Source organism: Aptenodytes patagonicus, chromosome 8 (assembly GCF_965638725.1).
Source record: "Aptenodytes patagonicus chromosome 8, bAptPat1.pri.cur, whole genome shotgun sequence".
In the NCBI taxonomy this organism is placed as follows: Eukaryota; Metazoa; Chordata; class Aves; order Sphenisciformes; family Spheniscidae; genus Aptenodytes; species Aptenodytes patagonicus.
Window position 1 is genome coordinate 7,894,774 of NC_134956.1, and position 18,800 is coordinate 7,913,573.

The 18,800-nt window shown below is 42.8% G+C and overlaps 1 protein-coding gene across 3 annotated transcripts in view; it reads right to left on the bottom strand.

Moving 5' to 3' along the window:
* Nucleotides 1-390: 390 nt before the first annotated feature.
* POC1A (POC1 centriolar protein A) overlaps nucleotides 391-18,800 on the bottom strand; it is a 66,871-nt gene continuing 48,461 nt past the window's right edge. For all 3 annotated transcript variants that reach the window (XM_076346191.1, XM_076346190.1, XM_076346192.1), the window contains 2 exons: nucleotides 14,159-14,299; nucleotides 391-676 (listed from right to left, as the gene is read on the bottom strand). In XM_076346191.1, coding sequence (XP_076202306.1) covers nucleotides 578-676; nucleotides 14,159-14,299 — 240 coding nt within the window. In that variant the 3' untranslated portion in view covers nucleotides 391-577. The remainder of the gene's footprint in view (nucleotides 677-14,158; nucleotides 14,300-18,800) is intronic.

Consider the following 18,800-nt stretch of genomic DNA (forward strand, 5'->3'; position numbering starts at 1 on the left):
ACCTCTGCACAAATACTATCCAGGGTCTGAACTGCTCTTTGTCAGATTTGCTAGGCACCACCTGGGACTCGGGTGAGACAGACCCTTGTCCAGGTGCCAGTTGCGCTGGGACCTCACCTGCTCACTACGGTCCGAGAACAGAGATGAACTCCCACTGCCCAAAATATCCCGGGAGCTCTTTGCTTGTCACCTATAGCCAGCACATACCTCAGCAACAAGCCTAATACAGCCCACGCCAGACATTTGGCAACTCCAAGATCCTTAAACGTTTTAAAACTAACTCAGCAGCATCAAAGGCGGGAGAGATGCAACCTTCCTAGTTAGTACTCAGATCACACGCTGGCTGCTATATCTCTGGAAAACACAGGAGATCACAATCATTATCCATGCTTATGAATAAAATATTCCTTTTATTTTAGTAAAGTAACAAAGCTTTTTTACAGATGCAATAACTGTACATTCCAATTGAAAAATAGATTGTGCTCGAAATCATTAAAGCAAGTCACACACAGTCTGTTAGGAACACAAACAACCTCAAACCTCCCAATGCCTTCAGCTCCCATCTTCTCTCAGGAAATCAGCTTGTTTTGTTCTGAATGATTTTCTGCTGATTCTCGAGACATTCCTTCAGCTTGTCTTCAGTGAGCGTCAGCCTCTGCTCCAGGATGGAAACCGTCTGCAAAACAAAACGAAAGCTGCTGTTGAGCCGCTCACAAAGACAAGCTATGTTACCGTGCTCTCAGTGGGTAATAAAATGCTAAGTCCACAGGAGTATTTTGAGGTTATTTCAGGGCTGTAACTCCAGTATCAGCATTTTAGCAGGGCTGAGCCCCACATGACTTCAGAGAGGAGCAATGAAGGCTGGCAGGCACGAAGCTCTCCTGCAGACAACGTTGAGCACCCATTTTGGCACTCAGTGCTTTCAAATTGGGCTCTGCATTTCCTTTCACGGACAGGTTCTGTCCTTCCACGTTCATGAGCCACCAGACACTGGAGAGCCACCACTCTTCTGCTAACGAGAGACAGAGGTTTTGTACAGTTTTGCCCAGTTTTAGCTTTGATTGTGCCTCTCTGCTTCCGACTCTTTCCTCCTTTCTCCAAATGCCGTTCAGTTTGCTGCAATTAAAACACACAAAACTTGCTGGACAAGCACGATGACAAGCAAGAAAACCCTCCCAGCATAAGGCAATGCAACAGGCGATGGAGGGGAATTGAAACCCAAAGTGGCAACATCTACCTCAACATAATGCCTAAATACTTTTGTGTAATCCAGTTAGCCCACAAAGGATTGTTATATCTTTCTCCTCAAGCTGAAGTCATCACGTACAGGGTGCACAGGAAGAACATTTTAACCACGTGGCAATAAAAGCCTCTGCTGAAAACCCTTTATTGATCACTCCGAGGTAATCAAGGGACCTAGCTATGCAGAACCACTTTCAGCTTCCAAAGACACCGGAACAGCTGATAATAGGCGGTGATGATTTAATGCTTTAATATCCATAAACTTATCAGCAACAATCAATAGCTTCATATTTTGAGCATTTTTCCTGCATAAATAACATCCTCTGTTAAAAACAAAGGATGTTCGGAACCTTGGACTTTATTAAAGTAATTCAAATAAACTTGGACAACCGCTATTTGTATAGAAGTTATACACAAAAAGCCTTTTAATAGCACATTTCATAAGCACATCATAAGTGCCTGACAGAAGAAAGCAGGTCTCATTATCCCCCATTTTACAGCTGGGGAAACTAAAGCACAAAGAGAGGAAATAGCTTGGCTAAGGCCACTTGAGTGACTAGGAAAAGTCTCCCGTAAAATGATTTGGGGAATGAGATGGATGGGGGGGGGGGGGGGGGGGAGGGAAGAGAAAACAGGCATAGTAAAAACACCAAGCATTATGGCAAAGCCATCTCGCAAGATCGCATATCAACAAAGTCAGAAAGGGCTGTGCATCATGACATTTGCCACAATGCACCCTTTCTTCTCTTCCCCAAACATAGTTCAAAAGTTTATTTCTACTACACATGCACCGCTGACGGGTGACAAGGCAGAAGAGCTAACTCCTGCTGCCTAATGCAGCATTGCTGCAACTGTAGAAAGCTTCACCTGAAAGAAAAAAACTGCATTGCTTAAATATTGCCCTGGGCTACAGCACTAGCTTCATTTAAGTTTTTTCCTCCTCTGTTGCCACCCCTTTGAGGCACAAGAACTGCAGTACACAGAGAACCAGAAGAAAAGTTGCGGAGCCAGCAGGTAATATCCCAGGAGCCAGCAGAGTCCCTCCCATCTATTCAAAGGAGAGAGGATTACATCTTTTTCGTATCCAGCCACGCTATTGCCTAGTGGCTGTTTTACAGAGGTCAGGAGTAAAGCTACTCAGGGCAGAACACAGCAGGCTGAATGTCTACCAGGGGGTTACAGCAAAGATCTTACCCTGCAAGCAACCAGACAGAGAATGAAAAGCAGTAGGGATCCTGGCTTTTCCATTTAAAAGAGAAGAACTAGTAACTCGAGACTCAGTTATAAAAGGGGGGGGTGAAACATTGCATCAAGTTTCCTTTAGAAAGATAATCAACTAAATTCATGTCCTGGTCACACTACCCCGCTAGAAGCAAAGCCCCAGATTAATTGTGATTCCTGCATCCCATGATTTACTGCCACCATGACCCTGCTGATATGAGTTAAGTGCTGTTACATGCAGCGCTGTGAGACTAAGGGCAAATAAAGCAGATTTCAGAAAGCGTTGAATTTGTGAAAAAGCTGTAAGGAAAATGTTTATTGGAATGGAAATTGCATGTAAGTATAAGCAGAAAGCTTGTAGCGAGTATTTTTTGGAAACTAAAAGTGGAAAAGTAGCAGTCAGAAATGAAATCCAGGAAGTCCGAAGTAGGAACTGATGACTACAGTCTGTTTAGACTTGAATATATGATGCCCGAAATACACAGGGCACCTGACATCCTAGGAAGGTAAGGGAAAGCGCAAATACCGCCCAGCTGCTATTACTGCTATATGGCAACTTACACACAAAAGTTCCTTTATGAGCAGCTGACAGAGTTTTACAATATTTCCATGTTGCTTTTTATAAAGCAAGTCCTTGTGTAGGCAAATTAAACTGCACCCATTCAACTGCTGCAAGTTTTTGCTATTGCTTTTCAGAAGATAATGAACCAACGATTAAGCCAAGGAGGAAAATACTGTTGGCCAGATTCAGTGAGGGTTCACTGGAGCCAGGTTCGCACTCGAGCCCTTTCTCTGTGGCAGGATCCGGGCTTCCTGTTGTGTCAGGAGCACGGTACACGTCTCCATTATGCACCAGGGAGTTAAATGCTGGATAATTTATTAAAGTCTTGGCTCAAATTGGCAGAAGAATAACAGCTTAAGCTTAAACAAGAAGAAAGATCAACCTATTTATTTTTTTTAAGGAGTATTTCTGACATTACAGTAACATACTGACCATTATTATGGACACCAGAGCAGAATATAGAATTTTTCACACAAAAGAAAACTTACTTAAATCACTTCTACCAACACTTCCTGCAACATTTGTCTTCATTCATCTTCATAGACTTAGCCTAGAAAAAAACCTGCTCTTCTCTTTGAAAACATTAATGAGAAATTATGTAGAAAAAAAGTTGCATCCTATTTACTTTTTAAGTTCTGGGGAATATTCAGCTCCATTCTCCCCCAGGACACCTAAACTGAAGCACTCAGTCATCACACTTGCTTACATGATGACAAGCCCCCTATGATATTCCTCCATGTTACTTTTACTCCCTCAACCCAAATAATAATAGTGATTTGTGATGCTGTTCCAAGCGCCAGCCCTACAACAAAGTTCCAGCTTTCATAGGCATCTTTTCCTTAGTCCATGTTAAACATTTCCCTGTCTGATTAAGTAGCAGAGACAGTTTAAGAACCGCTAGCCTCAGGGTTGAGGCTTTTGCAGGGGCCCTGGAGGGGCAATCAGTCCTGCACTCTTTTGAGGACTACAGATAAGGGGAACTAGGTGCTAACTGAATGCCAACAGAAACCAGTTCCACAACTGCCAAAGGAAACCTGAACAGCAGAGTCCAGAGCAACCAAAGGCCCTCAGCAACCCTTCTAGAGCAATAGTGGGAGTCCCTGCAGTAGCCAGGAGAGATCCCCCTAGACAGATGGCTGCTCATTAACTAAAGCAGTACCTCACCTGGAGCCGGGGGCAAAGCAGGGAAGAGCACAGGAATGATGGAATAATGTTAGGCTCACCCTGCTATGGGATGGCTACCCTGCAAGCAAAAAGGTGCAGCTCCTGCCCTGTAAGCATCACATGGGTTTAGTACGCTACTCACACCTGCTTTGCTCGAGTTAGCACACACAATAGCATAGGGGACATAACACTGCTCCAGTTGATCACTGGTAATTGTGGGACCCCCAAAAAAACATGTATTGATACAACAGTTACTCAGATCAGGTAACAACAGCTTGGCTGAGCCTACAAGGGATACGATCCTGCACACCGACTGCAAAGTAGATTTCCTGCACATAGCCAAGAGCACAAGTATCACACTTGCGCTTCTATTCTATTGGGGAAGAGGGGCTGGAAAGCTGCCTGGCAGAAAAGGACCTGGGGGTGCTGGTCGACAGCCGGCTGAACATGAGCCGGCAGTGTGCCCAGGCGGCCAAGAAGGCCAATGGCCTCCTGGCCTGTATCAGAAATAGTGTGGCCAGCAGGAGTAGGGAAGCGATCGTGCCCCTGTACTTGGCACTGGTGAGGCCGCACCTCGAATACTGTGTTCAGTTTTGGGCCCCTCACTACAAGAAGGACATTGAGGTGCTGGAGCGTGTCCAGAGAAGGGCAACGAGGCTGGTGAGGGGTCTGGAGAACAAGTCTGATGAGGAGCGGCTGAGGGAACTGGGGTTGTTTAGCCTGGAGAAAAGGAGGCTGAGGGGAGACCTCATCGCTCTCCACAACTACCTGAAAGGAGGTTGTAGCGAGGTGGGGGTCGGTCTCTTCTCCCAAGTAACAAGCGATAGGACGAGAGGAAATGGCCTCAAGTTGTGCCAGGTGAGGTTTAGATTGGACACGAGGAAAAATGTCTTCACTGAAAGGGTTGTCAAACATTGGAACAGGCTGCCCAGGGAAGTGGTTGAGTCACCATCCCTGGAGGTATTTAGAAGACATGTAGACACAGGGACATGGTTTAGTGGTGACTTGGCAGCGCTAGGTTGGACTTGATGATCTTAAAGGTCTTTTCCAACCTAAACAATACTGTGATTCTATTCCTGTCATCATTTCCTAACATAAAATCCCTCTCTCCATTGATCTTAAAGGAGGCAGAAGTAGTTTCCTAGCTTTACTTAAATAAAAAGATTCTTAAAAGTTTGCTCCACCAGTTTTTCTAAGCATATGCTAAAAAAGATTTTGCAGGGCACTAACATATAAAATAGCCCAAGAAAAAACATTACTTCTACCTCTTCAGAGTTTTCTTTCCTGTCTGACATGTTAATTTATGAAGACAGCATTTTCTTTTCAATTTATCAAAAAATGCACCTGCAAAAGAACACGCAACAAAGGCAGAAGTTTATAAGTTTCCATGCACTCAGCTTCCCCGCTCCACTGTGTGGTACAAGGAGAGGCTTAGTGATGCCTTCCAGAAGGTACAATGAAGACTATAGATGGCCCCATGGATTTGCAGAATGAGACTTGTCAAGTTTGACGTGGAGTTGCAGGCTTAAGAGCTCTGCCCTCTGTAAAGAGCAAGGCCAATGCTGGTTTGTTTTCAGAGAGCTAGATGCCCTGCTATAACTTATTATGGTTTCCCTAAAAATGGTCGTTTTGGAGCTGATTTCAGTCTCAAACATGGCCAAGAAGTACAGCAAGTAAACTGCGTCATAAAATTGCTGCCTTAGCATCCAAGGCTCCCTCCTTAGCAAGTGCTAATGTGTGGGTTCAGAGGTACCTATATACCTCTAGAGCACAAATTCGTCACACCTGGACCACAGACTGCTGCACAGCACTGAGGAGACCTGTTGGCACTATACTGGAAAGTAAAAACAGTCTTGCAAGAAAGGAGTACAGTTGCCAACCTTCAAATGCACCAGATAAAGTGAGTAATATTGACAAGAAGAGACCCCAGTTATTGTATAAGGATCACTAAAATGGTACCTCCAACACCTGCTAAATACAGTCCTGAGCATATACGCAGTCCTATGCACACAGGAATTAGCAAATATCCAGGTAAATTAAGCATGGGACCCCTTCTCTGAAGTAATGCATGAGTGAAATAAACTACCGCAGGAAGGGTTTGCACCGGGGTAGCCCTACCTACCTTTTACAGAAAAATGTAACTCCTTCCACTAACAATAGTTTAAAATACCAAACTTCAACTGCAAGATTAAAAGGCTCATGGGAGAACCTGTGCAGCAAAAGTCACTCTGACATTCAAGCATGAACCTGTCTGGCAAGAAGCAGCCTTTCCTCCTATCATACGAAGTTTTGCCCTGACTTGCTGTCAGCCTCCCTTCGATCTCAGCAACTGCATCTAGTGAAACTCAAAGCAGACCCCTGCTATTAGTAAACATGCTTAAAGAAAGCTAGGCTGCCCTCCTCATGTACAAGTTGTATCTTAACACAGTTTTGAGATGGGACCCGAAATAGCTACCGACATTCAGTATGCTCTGAAGCATTTTCAGCAAAAGCTGGCAGTTTAGGCTAACCGAGGAAGTAAGCCTCAGATCTGAGAGTATAACAAGGTATGAAGCCTTCACAGTTATTAACACTTTACGTAGCAAACAAATGCATGCAAGGCTCTCTGCATGCTGGGACTAGCCTTACTCTAGTGGTCAAAGCCTTAATCTCAGAGATCAAACACACAATTAAGGTGGGGGGTTTTTTGTTGGTTTTTTGGTTGTATGATTTCTAAAGAAATGATAGCTCCTCCTCTGTTCAGACTAAAACAAGATCGGCTACCCCAGAGACATTTTAAATAAGTTCTGTTGCTCCTCACCATCTCAATTGTTTTGAATGCAAACTCTAAGGTGAATTCTCAGAGCTTATTTGCATAGAATATTTCACACCAGACTGATTTAGGGATAGTGTATTGATTATTTCAGAATGAAGAAGATAGATTGAGGGGAAGACTGAAGCACTACATGACCTTTCTTTAATGCAACTTCATGAATTTTCCTGGACTTACTTTGTAACATGCTTCAAATTCCACAAAGTTTTATATTGGCTACTACAAAACACTTTGCTCCGGTGTGGCTAGACAGGAACATACCAGTCAGTGCTGCTGTACAGCTGTGGGTTAGGAAGTCCCACAAGCCCTCTCAACACAGTTTTTGCACATTCATCCAATGTCACTGGTGGGTCATGTGGATTAGGAATAAGTGACGATGCCTGCAAAAGTGCAAATGCTAGCACTAACCTGGACTCATCAGGATCCCTACGTAGAGCTCCACATCTGCTTAAGAAGTTGTGTGGCTAAACAACCTCAAAATCTGTTCTCTAGTGCAGGGCACAAGAGCTCATAGCCCCACCAACTCTCTTCAGCCAACAGTCAGACACGTGCTACTCAATACTTGAAAAGTAAAGAATTTTTTATATTTAGCAGTCCAAAGCGCTACAAGAAGGAAGTGGGTAGTTGTAAAATTTGAAACCAGTATTGCTCAGCTAAGCCCTCCTTCTTACTATTACTGTGAGGGTGGTGAGACATTGGAACAGGTTGCCCGGAGAAATTGTAGATGCCCCCTCCCTGGAAGTGTTCAAGGCCAGGTTGGATGAGGCTTTAAGCAACCTGATCTAGTGGAAGGCATCCCTGCCCATGGCAGCGGGGTTGGAACTAGATAATCCTTAAGGTCCCTTCCAACCCAAACCATTCTATGATTCTACGATTATCAGCTGCCATCTCTCCTTCCACTTCCCAGTACACTCCACTTTATGCAGATGCTTGAATCACAGTTAACAAACCCTTTAACTAAATTATAGGAGCAACTTTGGTCTACTGCATGAGTCTACTCATGCAGCGGACTCAGTACAGCAACAAGTTATCACTCGCAGTGCTTGTTGTGCTTTTTACAGTAGGAAAACCATACAAGAGTACCCAAAAACTCTAGTATCGTCCACTCTGCCAGACCAAGCAGCATGGTCAGTACCAGTAGTATCACAGTGACCAAAGGGACCCCGGAGGACAGAAAAGGATGTCCTTTGTATTAAATCAATCCTAGCCACAAAGATGAGCCACAGGCTCTGCCAGTTTCTTCCACACAGTGTAGGGACAGAAGGCACACAAGCCATCTGTAACTGAGCCTTTCCATTTACAGCCCTCTTACTAAAAATGTTTCATCACACATTGCTGTTGCTTCAGTCTTGACAGTTGATCAGCCAAAGCTAAACTGATGGCACTTGCATCAGATCCTGCAAGTTTCTGGAAGGGAATGGCTAGAAAATTCTACACAGGTACAGGCAGCTTCCTTGGTGCAGAGCTCTTAGACCTCTGGGGCTAGACCAGCACAGCAAAGGAGTCAGGAGACTTCAAGTTTCACCACACAGCATGAAAACACAGCAAGTTATGATGAGCTACAACAAAATATCCAAACACGTACCATGAGAGCAACTGCACAATATAGAGGTTAGAGGTCCAAATGAACTAGAGGTCTCCCCCAGTCAGAGAGACTTCCCATATCCTTCCCCTGCCACAAAATCTGCCTCTGAAAGGATGCAAATCACTCAGCTAAATTAACCCAGCTGCTGGTACCCAATAGCTGAATAACAATTTATATTAATCTTCAAAGTCTGCTTGTGAAAACAAGGTTGTGGGAGGTGTTTAGTATTCCTCCCTATTGAAGGATAACGGAAGGCGAAGGTCCTGTGGACCTCCAGGGAGATGATCAGCACTTTTGAGAAGCCAGCCTTTAGACAGTGTCTTGCTAATATAGCAATATCCCTAGGAGTGCATTTAATTTAGGCAGTCTTAGAAAGAAGAAAAATGTATTTGCATTGAGATTTAGAGATTTTTGTAACAAGCATATTTTGGAAGTGAATTTCAGAAAGATGTAGCTCTCATGATGTTATACAGAGGACTGGCAACAACCAGGGTACTTCATTTGTTTTGAGCGAGAGATCAAAGCTACTGCATCTCCAAGAGATGGTTTTGACTCATGAGAAATAGCCTCTATGTCCTTTAAATTAAGATTTAAAAACCAAGCTCATCTGGCATTTCACAGATTTTTCAGATGGGAATTTTTTTTATTAGTGTTTTGGATTTCAAACCATTTCACTTGGAATAAAAACTACTTGCAGTTTTTCTGCTATGTGTTGGGTCCACCTGTAGCCAGTGGGTGTTCAGGTCTTGAGAGCAACATAGAAACCAAGACATTTGCGCAAGGCAGAGGTAGCAGCACTTATGACCCCCGCAAAAAATAATCTTTCTCCTTGACTTGTAACTACTTGAAGTCATAAAAGCATTTATTTTACTAAACTAGTTGCTTAATCTACATTCAATACCTCTGAGAAGAGAGGGGCCACATTCATTCCTCACCAACACAGGCTTTGGAGACCACACCGCAAAAAAAAAAAAAAAGGAGTAACAAATTTGATTTTACTTGTTTTCATTATAAGCATTGCACACACAAACATTTTCAGTTTTAATTAAAAAGCAACTCACTTGTGTGCAAGTCTTTTTTATGCTAAAGAGTTTCATTTAAAAAATTCTTCTCCTCCCTCCCTCTGCAATCTTTTCTGGAGTGAAATAATCCTTTAATCTGACATGAGCTAGATTGTCCTTCAGTTCAGGCTTGGATTATTTTACAGATTTATCAAGTCTTCTCCATTTCACTCTGTTGTTTTCTCCCAGCTTCAATGCAAGATTAGTTTGGGGAAGTATATAAAGCTGTTTCCTGTGGGTGGATTATCACAGCTATTTATGAATTTTTATGCTAACCTGATTCTCAACTCTTCTTTTGGAGCAGACATCTTCCTTCCCGCATAAAACCAGCAGCTTTTGCCTCAGTGCCCACTGCCCCCCAGTGTTACAGATTAAGAGTGAACATGGCAGCTGCAGGTGTTTGGAGTGAGGGCAAGAGTATACAAACTCTGAAGATGATCATTGCAAATGCAAGTTTTCCACTGCAGCCAAGATGGTTACTCACAGATGATCTTCTTTCAGAAGTGCAGTTCAGCTGCAAGTGCAGAAAATGCATTTGAAGCAAGTAAACTCTTAATATCTGCCCCATTTTTGTTTCAGCCAAAACATACCTTTCTGTTCCAGGAAGTTAGCCAAGAGATAAAATTACCTTGTTTTCCCCTTAAACTTTAATATTCTGCCCACCTCTTCATATAGGCACTGAGATATGAGATCCAGCCTTTGATAAAACAATAATTAATAAACATTTTGCATTTTCCTCCTTTTCACATCTCTGAAATGCCAGTAAAGAATAGGATTTTTAAACATTGAGATACTGACAAGATACTAAGCTGCAGGAAAGGGAGGAGCAAAGTATCTATATCATACATTTATTAGTCTCATCTTCCTCATTCCCTTGCCAGACTTGAATTGCCTGCTTCCCTACAAAGGGGCACCAGGGTATCTTTAAGTAATCCAAAACTACTGGAAACAACCGGCTTGTGTCTGGGTCTCAACTTCACTCCATCCTTCAAGGCAGCAGAAATATGAAACACGTGCTACCCTTCTGAAAAAGGCAGTTAAACATTAACTTCTTCATTTGCATGTGAAGTATGGTCAAACACAAAACACATTTAGGAAAAAAAAAAATATGAAGACCCTGTCAGGTCGCATTATACCACTTTCTTACAAGTAAAACAGAACATGTCCTGACAGAGTCCTGGTGATGAGGAAGAAAGGAAGGTTTCATTGAATCAAAGACCAGTTTAAAGAAAGTTGCCAAAACCTTAAAGAATAAAATCATAGCACAAAGTCAACAACATAAAATGAAGCTTTGTAAATCCGAGGGGGCCATATCTATTTGCTATAGCAGTGACTGCCAGATGTGGTACATAACAGCCACTAGTTTTTCCTGATCCATCTTTCTCTAATAAGAACTGAAGTGCCTAACTGAAAGAGCAAGTCTGCTCAAGTGTATCCTGCTGCACGGGGCACGACGCCTCTACAGCCTCAGCGCTTCTACTTGCAATTGGTGTCTGGCAGGAAGAGACCTCTTAATGGAATAAAAACAATCCCGCTGTCTCCAAGTACATGACACCCCACTTCATCTGGAAATCTATTGTCAACAGAGGGAAGGTACTGGTAATTGGTGAGCGGCAGACATTGCAGCTTCAAGTGTGCAGCTCACAACAAAGCTGTGCACTGACAAGAGATGACAGCCTTCAGCTGATGTCTTACCATTACTTTAAATTTCTGCTGAAAGAGGTATTTTCTCTCCTTCCCACTTTTACATAATACCAGGTTTAGCATGATAAACCTTGAAATGATAGCTATGGAGAAAACATTAGGAAAATAAATTAGGTTTATATTTGCATAATTTCCCAAAGTAGTTTATCACTTTTAAGTTTCCCCCACTGGTACATTACATCACGTTAACACAGTGTTGGAAACTACGACAAGAACAGAGTGCAGGAGCTCAAGGTACCACATCAGAAATATACCCAAGCCCCCATGGAGCTAACAAATTATAAATTCCTGAAAAAACCATGAATGGCTATATCAATAGAGGGTTTCTGGAAATATCATGGGGACTCTGTCCTTTCCCTTCAACTGTATGGCCCTGCTTATGCCATTAGTGTTCTCTTTAAACAAGCAACACTCAGGAATTATGAGCCAATGATTTATAACAGAGTACCAGGAGCATCCTCAGCCCTTCTTCAAGAAGGTAAAAAATACCGACACCTGTTATGTGTTATTTATGAAAGCTTTTTGTTCCATTTTTGAAGAAGTAGCGATGTCTTCCTTTCACGAAAAGAAGTCAGCAGGCCCAAAGCTGCCATGTAAAACACACAACGTTGGTTTGAATCTGCTACGTGCAGGGAACAGCACCCAGTTGTGCTTTGGCAGAAATGGCTAGGAAAGACAAGCAACCCAACATCACCAGCCACTGTTTCCATCTCACTTGGATCTCTGCTAGCAATCAGCACACCATGGCTCCTCCTGGTCAACATCTAATTGCATGAAAGAGGGGTAACAGTGGCCCTACTGGAGCTGCATTCTTTTCTGTTACAGGCCATCAGCATTGGAAAAACCAAAAATTTAGCTATGTAAGCAGATGCCCTCCAGAGTTACCTTCCAGGGCTGTGCCTTGCTACCTGCCTGCATCCCTCCTCTTCTTTGAGGAACCTCCTCCCTTACTCTAGGAATGAGGACTTCCAGGCTGATTTGCTTAAGTTTGTTTGGTGTTGGTTTGTTTCACTGCTAAATATCAAAACCTTGGCATGAAAATGAAGAATTATGAAACCATTTCAACACTGTGTCAGGAACATCTACTTGTACAAATGCATTAAAATGGTGTTAATACAAAATACAACATACGAAGATTAGAACCAGTGGGAAATTGAGTACTTCAAGGATGGCAAAAAAGCTACAAAAGGTAAGAGGTTGCTGAATGCAGAGTTACTCAAGGCAGCTTTTTGGTTTTTTTACTATAATTTCAGGCCTATTTCCAATTTTATCCTATAACCTACTAATTTATTCCTCCCCCACTGATCTCAATTTCTCTTTCTGCTAGGTTTAAAACAACATTTGGAATTTTCTATGGTTACACAATATCTTTGAGAGAGATGTTTGCATTGCTTATGTCTAGTTTAAATCCCACACATACTGTTTACTGCAATATTTGCCTCCTCTAAACACCTATGAAGTTGAAAAGGAGCCATTACACATCCATCATCAGAAGTGTGGATCTGATTTATGTAATGAAAGATAATGATCACATTCCAAACTTACTAGGGAGACAAAAACAGTAATAAAATATTTTGTGTATACACTGGGTTGCATTTTACTCACAAACATGAGGGCCCAATGTCATACCAGATTCCCACATCGCCCCCCCTCCAGTGTTCAGCATTTTAGAGACCACAGGAAAAGTGCTTTCTTGCATTTCTGCCAAATGAACTTAAATACCTTTTGGTTTTCACCCTACACTATTTTAGACTGACTGTAGTCCTGGAATGTTTTTTAATCCCTAAATCAGCCCTACTTCAATCCCCTGATGGGCCCTGCAACCCATCATCTTACACTTTTTGACAAGTACTTCTTCTCAAGAGCAGAGTGCTAACTGGGACTAGTAATCAGTATGTTCAATACCAAGTGTTCAAGACCTGCTTGTTCTTCCTCAGAAAGAACACTCAAACTCACAGAAAAACCCTCCCACACAGATTTTTCCATCCTACGACCATGGTCTCATCTACAGGAGATCACCAGTGTTTACTATCCCATGTTTTCTCCCTGCTTCTCACATACCTTAAAAATACACAATGAAATTCAGCCCCAGACAATGATCAGAAATGGTATTTCTTCACAGGAGCAGTGAGCAACTATTCAGTTAAACAAAAAACAGCTCTATCCCCAAATTCTTATTAAGTAAACACATACTGTAATGATCACCATTAACGGTTGGTACTGTTCAAGCATTGCTTAGGGACTCTGAGAAAGAACTGTACGTTAATGCTTTAGCACGGGATTAGTTGTTTGCTAGCTGTGGGTGAAAAGCATGTTTCAGAGATGAGGCACAGAAGGGCCCAGACTTGATAGGAAGAGAATGCTGCAGAAATTGGACTGTGTAGGTGAATGCTGGGGGGGGGGGAAGGAGCGGGATCTGAACAGAGTTTACCTATAGACTGCAGTATAATGGAGGAGGGAAGAGAGATTATTCACCAAAACAGTCCTACTGCCAACCACTCCTTTAGGCATCACCTTAGATAAACCTTGGCTAATAGCACAGGGTACCAGAGCTGGCTCAAGTAGTGCTCCGCTACACTGCAACATAAAGGAATTAGGGGAAGAGCAGGGCCTGAGCCAGAAGTCGATGTGAGGGAACCGAGAGAGATAAGCTGACAAGCAAATGAAGATGGATTTATCAAAAAACTACGAAGAAGCAGAGATTTTGAACTAGCCACACTTTTATTCTATGAAACTATTGCAAAATATTCCCAATTCTTCCAGTCAGAGGTACCTTTTTCATTACAAAATTAAAGAGCAAACCATACCTGAGTCAGAACATCCAGCTGTTCCATAATATGCTCCAAGGTATTTGCGAGACTGGTCTCCTCATCTTGCTGTGCATGGTTTCTACCAGAATCCTGAGGTTTTGTTTTCTTAAGATGAACACCACAATCCATTTCTGGTTGCTAGAAAAATAAACAGACAATCTGCTATTGTGATGCAAACAACTGGAGAACGATTGCTGTTTCATGGAGGGTAAACAGTAAAGAACAGTTTACGTTGGGACAGTCTATGCTATTAAAAATGGGCAAAAGAGAACAGGAATTCGGAAAACAGCTGGAAAAGGAAGAGCTGCTGCAGACTTGTCTGTCTTTACCAGGTGGAGGTTTTTTTTTTTGTTGTTTTCAAGGGAGTGGGGTGTTGTGGTTTTTTTGTTTGTTTTTAAACCTTCATCAGGAAAGGCAAACCTTAGATAACAATCTTGAAGCAATCCTGCAAGGTTCAAGTTTTGTATGTGCAAAGAGCTTTGGCATGCTCATGTGGTACACAGGCATAGACCGTACAGGTAAACAAAGACTTACTGAAGCCACATGGAAGTACTACATCCAAGTTACAAGAATTAAGTAAGCTACCCCGAGAGGAGTCCAACTATTTCATTCCAACAGCGCAGTAAAAGCTTCTCTCCATGTTGGGTAGTTGTAAGAAGGCAAGGATGCAGTACTGTCGTTAAGTTCAGCAAAAGCAGGATGTTCCAATATGCATTAAAACAGACAGTTTTGATTTAGTCATTTAAATTTTGTTTATATCTCGAACTGGTTTTCCCTCCTCGATGAGGCTAAGAACAAGTTTACTTTGAAGTTTCAATTTCAACTGTTTTAGTTATGCAAGCTTGAATATTTCATTCAGAATAAATTAAGTTTTAAAAGCACAAATAGATCTTTACTAGCGAACTTATTCTTCTTTCCTGCTCTTTCAAAATGGTATCTTTCTTCTAGAACAAACACTATTTGCATTATTTATCTGCATTACCACCAGTACAAGTAGTTCAGAGAAGTTTATCTAACTAAACAAGGTAGCCAACTGATTAAGCAATTGCAGACTTAAGTTTCTCAATTTACACTAACAGACAAGATTTGAATCTAAAGCCAAAATCAAAGCACTCAAAATGTACTTCTCCATGGCCCGATGCCTGGTGCAGCTCCATCCCATGCACTTGTTACTCACATAAATGACTGAAGTTTGCAACTCAACAAAGCAGCAAGGAATTCTGACAGACTGAAAAATGGTCTCTACGTTCTCCCGCATGTACTTTTCCTAAGTTGCTTCCATCTCTTCTCTCATACACACTACCATGAATGCATTTCTCACCAGCGCTGTACTGATTTACCTGCTCATCTCTATATTTGATGCCAGGTGTATGCAGATGTGCAACTAAGCTGCAACAAGACCTTAGACCAACTCACATAACTTTAAACCGAAAACTGTCCAGTGCATTATGAAGATATGTATGTACACACATACATGTGTATACACACATACACACACAAAAGATATTTTTTAAATATATATATAAAAAAAACCTTGTGCTGCTGTGAGTCACTGATTTAGGCCACAGAAAGGCTCCCAAGGCTGAGGTCCAGTCTAACAGTTAGGCAAAATAAGCAATAATCACAGAATCATAGAATAGTTTAGGTTGGAAGGGACCTCTAAAGGTCATCTAGTCCAACCCCCCTGCTGTGGGCAGGGACATCTTCAACTAGATCAGGTTGCTCAGAGCCCCGTCCAACCTGACCTGGAATGTTTCCAGGGATGGGGCATCCACCACCTCCCCAGGCAACCTGTGCCAGTGTTTCACCACCCCCAGCGTAAAAAAAATCTCTTCCTTATATCCAGCCTAAATCTACCCCCCTTTAGTTTCAAGCCATTCCCCCTTGTCCTGTCGCAACAGGCCCGGCTGAAAAGTTTGCCACCATCTTTTTCATAAGCCCCCTTTAAGTACTGATAGGCTGCAATAAGGTCTCCCCAAAGCCTTCTCTTCTCTAGGCTGAACAACCCCAACTCTCTCAGCCTTTCTTCATGGGAGAGGTGTTCCAGTCCTCTCTGATCATTTTCATGACCCTCCTCTGGACCCGCTCCAACAGGTTCATGTCTTCCTTATGCTGAGGGCTCCAGAGCTGGACACAGTGCTCCAGGTGGGGTCTCATAAGCAGTGCAAAGAACAGAAACGTGACTACATCAGGAAGCTGAAGACTGGGAGCAGGAGGGGGATAGAAAAGAAGAGAGGCCACAGCAATAATAGGCTTTGACAGGAGAATGGCTTGCTGCTGTCCACTAATTGCTAGTAAGGGCTGACCATTCTTCCAGACCCTGCCAACCAAAACTATCCTCATACAGCCAAGCATCACACGACCAGTTTTGCATAAGGAGCAGGAAAGGAAGGGAAAGGTTTATAGGATACATAGAACAACTGCTCCACAGGGATCACATTGCTACACCACAGGCTTGGGATGCATCCGGGTATCAGGTGGTACCAGCCACACCAGCCTCTGCTAATTTGCTTCCTCCCACCTGCTTGGATAATTTGGATTATCTACAGGCCCTAGGCCAACACAGCCCACGCTCCGGGTCACATTGCACAGCCCCAGCATGGGAGCCACACTCCAACTACTCCTGTGCTGCAAGTAGCCCAAGAGCCACATGTTGCTCACCTATGCATTGATTTAATCAACTAAAATATGATCTTGCAGAGATGAGATAAAGCCAGCCTTACAAAGCTACTATTTGCTGTTTAAATTTAAAAGTAAAAACAAAAAAAACAAAACACTTCTTTTCAATGGGTAAATAGCATTAAAAAGCATGTTTTCTTGTTATTTTAAGGCTGACTATCATATTTAGATGATGTAACTTTAGGCCAGTCAATCATGGCACAGCAGAAATTTGAGTGAGCTAACACTGCATACAACCTGCACTTAAAAACCCCAAATGATGATGAGCTATCCACTTCAAAACCCATTAGAACAAGCTGACTCACAGAAGCAGAAAAATGACTGTACCAACATATTTTCTCCCTCTATCTTTATAGCATATGTCAGACAGCTTTTCATAAAAAGCTGCTGGGTTGAACTCAGTTGATATTCTTTTTGCTACAGTCCACAAAGTTTAGGAGTCTGGCATATTTGCAAGGGCAATATTGCATAGATGTTCCCACACCTGGTGCTTTAGGGGTCAGGTGGTCCCTCATCATGTCAAGTTGAAGCCAGAGGCAGCAGCAGCTGTTTGTCACTGATGCTACACTCTGCTGATCAGCTCACAGGCTATGTACCACCCCCGTGAAAAGCCAAGCAAGCCTCCTCCACGAAGCCTGTGCAGGCTCCTGAAGGCACTCTAAATGGTGGCAATACTCCCAGGAACAGAAGTATATCTACACTGAAAAATAGAAGCATGACAATATGGCATACTGCCCCATTTCAACCACAGCTACTTGAAAGGTTGCTTACAGGCCATCATCATCAAGAAGATAACCTAGAACTTCATTGCTGAAGGCATGAGCTACGAGTTAATTCATCTATCTAAACTAGGGACACATTCAGCCAGCAAATAAAAAACTACGTCAATGTATCATGGAGAGTGACTTCCAAAAGGGAGGCTCTCAACTGACCAAGATCTTCGAATATTCAGTTCTAGGAACAAGCACATCCTACCTAGCCTACCCTGCCACAGCAGGTGCAAAAGACAAGTATCCAACACCCACACCTACAGACAGCACTTTGAATCACTGCCCACAAACAGTCAGGCAGAGAAGCTGAAGTCAGTTTTTTCTAGCTTCTTACTCATCCCACCCGCTCTGATGGCATCAAGCTGCAATCTGAAGTCTGGGACCTGTCCAAGTAGGCTTCTCAAAGACGGGTCCTATATACAGCATTCAACAAGGGCTAAGACTGGATTTGCCCAATGCAGGCACGTCCAGTGCAAGGTGAAGCTCACTGAAAATGTCTGCAAGCTCCCAGCTAGCCTCACATAGAAACACTGCAAGCTGTAAATGCAGCCCATGATGTACAGAACATCAGAAGGACAACAGCAAAAGGATCGGCTGACAGTCAACCCAGCCAAGGTGGACATGCACACTGGTGCATCTCACAAAGGCACAGGACTTGCCTTTCCTTTTCACAGCAGAGCATTTGCATCCATATGGATCAGATTGACTAGACTAATTTCAATTCACTTTTTTTGAAGAGGCTGAGGCACCCAATTAGGTATATTTGTATTGACACCACCCAAAGCATGTCCCTCTGCTACCAGAAGCCTTGTGAACAGAAGGGAACAGTGATACCACAGCCTTCAGGAGAAAAACAGGGGGTTTTTTTTAATCCTTTTGAATTTTTCATGCCAAAGTCTCCATTTTTTGATTTACCGACAAGGAAAGCTTTGCCTGCTAAGAAAACACAACTAGGACTTCACAGGGCTGATGCTGGGGTGTTTTACACATATCCTAAATCCAAATGGACACCCAGAATTTTGTTTGACATTAATTTTAGAAAGCTGCCAAACATTTTTGTGAGCTCAAACACATGCTTCTTCATTAAAAAACTGGAAAGAGACTGCAACGTTCAGAGGGACAGGTTGTCTGCCACAAGCACCTAAGTGGACTTCTGCCATGGTTCAAATACAGCAGTGACACCAGTTGAA